At 33.8% G+C, this 7,910-nt stretch overlaps 1 protein-coding gene across 1 annotated transcript; it reads left to right on the top strand.

Annotated features, from left to right (window-relative positions):
• Nucleotides 1–2,788: 2,788 nt before the first annotated feature.
• Nucleotides 2,789–7,101, top strand: LOC121246874 (calcium-dependent protein kinase 24-like). The gene is made up of 8 exons (XM_041145184.1): nt 2,789–3,336; nt 3,709–3,832; nt 3,987–4,130; nt 4,222–4,377; nt 5,245–5,360; nt 5,482–5,649; nt 6,142–6,375; nt 6,508–7,101. The coding sequence occupies exons 1-8, from the start codon at nt 2,824–2,826 to the stop codon at nt 6,655–6,657; spliced, it is 1,605 nt and encodes a 534-aa protein (XP_041001118.1). The 5' UTR covers nt 2,789–2,823; the 3' UTR covers nt 6,658–7,101.
• Nucleotides 7,102–7,910: the final 809 nt, after the last annotated feature.

Here is a 7,910-nt window from a genome sequence, read left to right as displayed (position 1 = left end):
CGATAGTTGAGCAAAATGTTGAGTCATCTGAAGTATTTATAGATGATGAGAGCGAATCTACAAATGAAACTGATACAGATGATTGACCGGTTTTGTGTTCACATTACACAGAATCTCAAAATTATACCACCAAAAAGGAAGAAAGTTCGCATCCCATCTCCACCTGTTCCTTGCTCTCCGTTTGATTCATCACTAAAGACTGACTCTACAGAACAAAGTAAATATCTAATCTAATACTCATTTTTTTCAATTAAGATAATTGATATAAGGTAAATAACTAAATATTTTATAGAGTTAACAGTATAATCTCTTCAAGCTCGTGACACTACTAGAGACGTGACATTGGAGAAATATTGTAAAGTGGGTAAGATTAACATTAACATTCTCGATAAACATACTGGAGGCGATGGACAACAAGCCACTTGGCTTGCATTGCATATGGGTGCTCTTACACGGACTTATGCACCTTTGATTGCGAGTTCATGGTATAAAGTCTTGCAAGATGTGAAAGAGTTTATAAAAAAGCATTGTTTGGTACGTAATATTTAAATAATGAATTTATATTAATATTATTTAATATTTTATGTGATCATATTTGTATATATATTTTTTCAATAATGATTTCGAACTAAATTTTAGTTGGAAAGAGGAGCGCAAGATTATCGATAAGCTTATGTGTAATGCATTCCATAAGTATAAGGCCCTCGTCATGAAGATTACAACAAGTACGAGAACAAGGAAGATGCACGCTAGTATCCGTTTCAAGATGTCCGACCTTCCAATTGGGAAAAACATTGCGATATATTTGAGGATCCATCATATAGGGTAAATTAAATTAATTCTTTATGTGTCCTATTTATAATTTTCGCTTACTAATATTTACAACTTCTATACAGAAGTGAAATTTTATAAACAAAATAAATAGATCGAAGTTAAAGATTTATCATCATGCATGCTCAAAATATTTCCATCATCTCTCTATGAAATTAGTAATATACTTTTTATTTTTTATTCTATATAGTTTATTTTTTGGAGGTACTAAATTTTAATATTAACTTTATATCTTAAAAATGTCTCTTGTAGCAAGAGTCATACACTAATTATGATCTGAAAAATTATATGTTGCATCACATACTGATCGTAATGAAGAGTGGACTCAACTCAATGCGCATGAAAATTATATAAGTATTATAATCTGTTTTAATTAAACATATTTGAATATTTGTACGATATTAATTCTTTATGTTGTGTGTATGATAAAATTGTTGCCCTACGTGCTGAAGCTGCATCAGATCAAGATTTCTCAATAAGTGATGTTGAAATTTTTATGTAAGTTCTGGATCAACGTTTAAGATATTTAAGAGATTTAGGTTGCTGTGTAAAACCTTCTAACTCTTTCTCAATGTCAAGTACCTCTATAGCGTTAGAGAATGCGGATTCCAGGATCTATGACTGCAAGACAGCATAAGTTAGAGACTCAATTGACAAAACAATGAGACATCAAAATGTGCATGAAACAGCAAGAAGAACAACAAGAAGAGTTCAGAAGAGAGATACAACTCCAAATGCATATGCTTATGCAACAGTTTAGGCCTTTAAGTAACTGATTTTCATGTTTTGCATGCATTTTGGGATTTAATTATAAAGTTTTGTATGGATTGTAGTGTTAGTATTATTACTATTTTATTTATTTAGTTTAGACTTATGACTAGTTTTATTTGTATTGAACAATTTGTAATGTATTTTTTTAAATATTATTTAATTATGTCTATTTTGTTTTAAATTTTTGGTTAAAATAAATAATTAATCGTTTGAACACCCATGAAACGTTCGAACATGATATATCGCAAACAACCGTTCGAACATCACAATAAACTGTTCGAACGGCTGTTAACTGGCAAATCATTCGGTCATTTCATTATACGTTCGAACAACTTACTCAATCCGTAAAATTATAAAAATATAATTTCTGTTCGATCATCAATTTGTTGGTTTGAATGTTCCCTCATGTCTATTTAGTCGAATAGACTAGTATCGATCAACTACCCATGTAAGATACGTTTGAACATACATATCCGTTCGAACGTTTTTTGTTAAAAGTTTAAACGGTTGAGCAAATATTCATCCCAAAAGATATTTTTTTAGAAAAAATTATAATTTTCATCTCAAAATATCTTTTGACACAATGATATTAAGACGCTTTATTTTCATCTTAAAATATATATTGAGTATAGCATTATTACTCAATATATAATATGTAACAAAATACTTTTCTGACAGGGCTTTTATATATCCTTTTCGAAAAGTGTGATCTACGAGATCAGATCAATCCTAATAGAAGTCAGATTGAATGATTAATTATAAAATTATAGCTAGCTATAAATTAACCTAAAAAGTAATTAATGACTAATTTTTCATTATTTAATCCAAATAAATAATAAAAGCTGTAAAAAAAAAAAAGGAATAAAATAAAAGAGAGGACGTACTGGTTGTTAGGTTTAGGAATTTAGAAAACAAAGACACCCCATGTTTAGAACTCCCACAGCCATGAGCCACCTCATTCTCATCTTTTTACACCAGATTCAAATTGGAGACCCATGCATGTTAATTGACAGCTAGAAATAAACGCCGTTTATGCCCAAACTACGAATCTTTTACCTCAATGATATCTCCCAAGAAGAGAATCCCAAACAGACAGGTAAACAACGTACGCAAACGACTTTTAAACGGCCCTTAGAAAATGGTGGGACGAGTTTAACTACCTCCATTAACTGTTTTTCAAAAGATAAAAAGGATCGATCACAAAACAGATAAAGCACAACAATGGGGAGCTGCGTCTCGGTGCCTGCGAAAGAGGGTCTATGGCAAAGGAACAACAGGGGCTTGAGACCTGTCTCCAACTACGACCTCGACTCGCCTCGCCAGCATTGTCCGCCGCCCTCCCTCCTCCTTTCGGTCGTCAACAACCCTTCTGGCGATGACATCTTCGAGAAATACAAGCTCGGGAAAGAGCTCGGGCGCGGTGAGTTTGGGGTCACCCACAAATGCTTTGACCTCCAAACTGGCGAGGCCTTGGCTTGCAAGATCATATCCAAGTGCAAGCTCCGGACCGAGATTGACGTCCAGGACGTGCGCCGCGAGGTCGACATCATGCGGCATTTGCCTAAGCACCCGAATATTGTGAGCTTCAAGGAGGCTTACGAGGACATGGATGCGGTTTATCTCGTCATGGAACTCTGCGAGGGCGGTGAGCTCTTCGATAGGATCGTGACGCGAGGGCATTACACGGAGCGCGCTGCAGCGACAGTTTTCAAGACCATTATTGATGTTTGCAAGGTAAAAACATTTCTTTTAATAAAATTTACTGAATTCTGAATGAAAATTATAAGAATATGTCCGTAGTCAGTCTATTTCCATCGGCCGGGCCCTGCCTGCATCCACCCCAACCCTATCATGATCATAATATAAAGGGATGCTTTCCAGCTGATCTGTAACGGATCAAAGCGACCGTTAGTCGGGCTGATCATTTCCATATCATGTTTACCTTAATTTAGTTCTCTAATGAATCTGCGTTTGGCTAATATCAAGGAAAAGGTGATCAGAAAGAAAAAGCCGTTAAACCTCTGAGTATTAGAAAGAAGATAAAGAGACTAATGATGATTACTTTTATGTCTCATTGTTTAAGTGGGGTTTTTCTTCTTGTTATAGGTATGCCATGAGCATGGAGTTATACATAGGGATCTCAAACCTGAGAATTTCTTATTCATCGATGTGACTGAAACTGCTCGGTTAAAGGCAATTGATTTTGGCCTCTCCATATTCTATGAACCTGGTATGATATATTCTTCAGTGTTTCTGGATTTAGAAATCTTTGACTGCTTGTCTTTTAATCACGTATAGCTTTTGTGTATACTTAAGTACTACGTGTCTTCAACTATGATCTTCACTATATATATATATATATATATATATATATATGTATATAGGTCAGCGATTCAGTGAAATTGTTGGAAGTCCATATTACATGGCTCCGGAAGTCTTAAGAAGAAATTATGGGCCAGAAGTTGATGTGTGGAGTGCAGGCGTTATCCTTTATATACTACTATGTGGAGTTCCTCCCTTCTGGGCAGGTATCATGTTCCTTTCAAATTGCATGCGTTCCGAAAAATCTATCATTTCTTAGAGTTTATCCTAACATGACTGGGTTTATAACTAGCACAGAATCTGAGGAAGGAATTGCACGGGCCATTGTTCAGGGTAACAATATAGATCTTGAGAGGGATCCTTGGCCAAAGATTTCTGAGGAAGCAAAGGATCTAGTGAAGGGAATGCTCGACCAAAATCCTTACAGTCGGATGACGGTCCAAGAAGTCCTTGGTATGTTCCTATATATTTACCTTAATTATATGCATGCAAATATCAGCTCATGTACGTGTTCTTATAACTTAAGGTTGCAAGCATGCTTGCCACAAGTAGATAATATTTACATCCCATTAAAATTCGTTTATCTCTACCTATCGTCAAAGTCAATGTAGCATAAGTATCTAAATTGAACTCTTCAATTGGAACGAACTCATAAAAGGCAGAAAATTCACTATCCCCATTGTCAAAGTTACAAGCTCTGGATCAGTACTACTTGATACCGGTGCTCGTCATGATTTAGTCATTAATTTTGAAAAGATCTTGCATACAAATTATATTATTCTTGTTACTACAGTCATGACAAGTACTAGTTATTGGAAGTCAGAGGTTGGTTTGTTGCATACATGAAAGAGTCATATTTCTGTGTCATGTGTGCGTGCACGACTCACTAAATGGAAAGATATATCTCACATATATACATGGAAAACTTTCAATGTAGTATCTATTTATAATGAATTCCCACTCTAACATTGCCAATAAATACATATAGCATAAATATTCCAATTGATGATATTAATTTTTTTTTTTTTTTTTTTCCTACCAAGATTTTGATGCATGATGGCTGTAAAGTGTATGTTTTGGCTGGAAGGAGCTTATTTGAACTTATGTGGTTGGTAGTACTTGATAGATAAGATGACAAATTAACCATTTAATTGAAGGATCGAATATATCTACTTGTTTTTCTGGCATGTGTCATGTGCATATATACTCGTACTTTAAATATACAAAAGAATTTGAGTAATATAATACATGATGAACTAATCATTGTCCTGCTTTTTCTTTTTGTTTTTATTTTTTGTTATGTACATGATGATCATGAAGAACATACTTGGATTAAAAACAAAAATCATGTTCGTAATGTTTCTTTGGGAGAAAATGTCAGAATAAAGATCAAGCAGTTCTGCTTGATGAATAAATTCAAGAAGAAAGCTCTTAGAGTAAGTTTTTCTGAAATCTTTACTACTTTTGTTCATGATGATCTTAGCTAGCGATGTTAATTAGGCAGCTAACGCTCCTGAATCCCTATGAACTTAATTACTTCTTTCATGACCACCTCAGGTGGTAGCAGACAACTTGCCAGATGAGCAAATAAATAGGATCAGACAGATGTTTAATATGATGGACACTGACAAAAATGGAAACTTGTCATTTGAGGAGCTCAAAGAGGGCCTCAATAATATTGGACACCCAGTTCCTGATCCTGATGTCCAGATGTTGATGAACGCTGTGAGTTTCTTCTTACTTCATTACTCATTTATACGTACACAGCATGCCATCAAAACCATGACACATTTGATTGACACATTTGATTCAAATTATAAGGAAACATCAAATTAAATTGCAATTAAGCATAGAGTAATACTACATGCAGTCGTGGAGTGGAGTGCGCAAATGTCATGCAGTCGCTTTGAAAAAAAGTGGGATCCACTATTAAAAAATTATTATTTTTTCATGTGTGTCTCGTATTTATTCATTTTTTTCAAAATGATTGTACGGCGCTTGCATACTCACGACTGCAACTATATATCATTTCTCTTAACCAAATAGAGAAGGAGACCGTTTATAGTTACCTAAATGCATCAATTACAGATCTAGTTTTGCTTTAACTAAGTGCATTGCTTTTCTAGGTAGCCAATGGTTTTATTGTTTCTTCAGCTTATTGATATTATCCTCAAAATTTGAAACTCCTCATGTTTACTGATCTCCTTAATTCTGAAGGCGGATGTTGATGGAAGTGGCACAATAGACTGTGACGAATTTTTGACATTGTCTATTCACTTGAAAAGGATTGGCAATGACGAGATTCTGTTTCAAGCTTTTACATTCTTTGACAAGAATCAGAATGGGTATATTGAGTTTGATGAATTAAGAGAGAGTCTGCTAGAGGATAACCTTGGTCCTAACAATGATAAGGCCATCCGAGACATCATGTTCGATGTCGACTTGGATAAGGTAATCCAAAGAATTAAACATATTACTTTACATAATTAACACATTAATGTCAGTACTTGATCATCCCTTCTATTTTCAAGTACTAATTAATTATTGTTATAATGTCATTCAATTTGTTCATATTCATGACAGGATGGTAGAATCAGCTATGATGAATTTAAGGCAATGATGAAAACAGGCATGGACTGGAAAATGGCTTCTCGGCAATATTCTAGAGTGTTTTTAAATGCACTAAGCCTCAAAATGTTCAAGGAAAAATCAAGGGAACTAAAGCTTGAGTAATCACTTAGCTACCGGCCCAAATATTGAGCTACCTTAAATATTTTCCTTCCTCCTCAAAACAATGAACAGGTCAAGTGTTTGCAAAAACCATTCATCTTTGATTCATGAATAGAATTTTTTCTTTTTCTTTTCTTTTTTTTTTTTTTTTATTTTTGGGAGAAACAAAAGGTCTGATGATGATGATGATGATGAGTTCATTATTAATTAGATCTCCTTTAACATTGAGGATGTGAGTCATGTAATTATAAATTAAAATTACCACTTTAAAGCAAAGTACATGGCAATGGCCTCCTGCTTCTAATTTTATGTAAGAGAAAAGATATTTACAACCTTTAATTGTGCAACTGTCGCATAAAGAAGGTAAAGAAAGCAACATTAATGCACTAATTTGTTGTATGTATCAATTATTTCTACGTAAGATGATTTTATTGAAGCATAAAGAAAGCACTTAATTACATATTAATTAGAAGGTAAAAAAAGGTTTATAAATTCTACGTAATTAGAAAAATGAAAATTGTAGTGAGCCTTCATGCATCCACACATATAGGGTGTTGAGTACGACAGCTTTTAACTCTAACACCATCCTCTATAATTTTTGAAACGTTGAGAGTACTAGTGTTCTTTCACTCAAAATTCTATGTTGTATTGTCTTACATTTCATGTCATGCCCATTGAGACATGATACATGTTAACGGATGAAACATTGATGCCCACGAAGCTAGCTACATCACATAACAACAAAAGATGGTCAATCATTTCTTCGTTCTTGCAAAAATAAAATCATTTCACCATTATGATACACCTCTTTCTAAGATTATCCTTACGATTTTTCCTTCAAACCAAATGTAGTGGTTTTGCCTATGTTACACCATCCAATGTCAACCCGACATGTAGCCAAGGTTCGAATAATTGGACTTGGGTTCGGAATCTAGTAGAGATCAATTCAATAAATCGGATGATTCTTGAAAATTTTAAATCAGTTATTTCAATGTTGATTAAAAAAAACCAAACAAAAAAAAAGTATTAAAAATCACATATAATAGAATTCAAATATTTAATATCATAGTAATGTTAGATATAATCATGGGTTGTGCAAGCATCACACACTCCTTTTGAAAAAATTGAGTAAATATGGGATCTACATGAAAAAATTAAATTTTTAATAGTGATGTGACACACCAATTTTTAGCTAGGACTTAGAGGTTTACTAAGTCATCTTTGGGCTTGAATAATTTGCAGGAAACATTGAACTC

The sequence above is a fragment of the Juglans microcarpa x Juglans regia genome, chromosome 1S (assembly GCF_004785595.1).
Source record: "Juglans microcarpa x Juglans regia isolate MS1-56 chromosome 1S, Jm3101_v1.0, whole genome shotgun sequence".
Lineage (NCBI taxonomy): Eukaryota > Viridiplantae > Streptophyta > Magnoliopsida > Fagales > Juglandaceae > Juglans > Juglans microcarpa x Juglans regia.
The sequence above is the reverse complement of the archived record's forward strand: the minus strand, read 5'-3'. Positions and strand labels throughout refer to the sequence as shown.

Excerpts from the sequence above, each read along its gene's own strand:
- LOC121246874 (XM_041145184.1), top strand. The coding sequence starts at position 2,824 with ATGGGGAGCTGCGTCTCGGTGCCTGCGAAAGAGGGTCTATGGCAAAGG. Across the intron at positions 5,361-5,481 it reads TCAAGAAGAAAGCTCTTAGA|GTGGTAGCAGACAACTTGCC; the intron begins GTAAGTTTTTCT and ends TGACCACCTCAG. Across the intron at positions 6,376-6,507 it reads TCGATGTCGACTTGGATAAG|GATGGTAGAATCAGCTATGA; the intron begins GTAATCCAAAGA and ends TATTCATGACAG.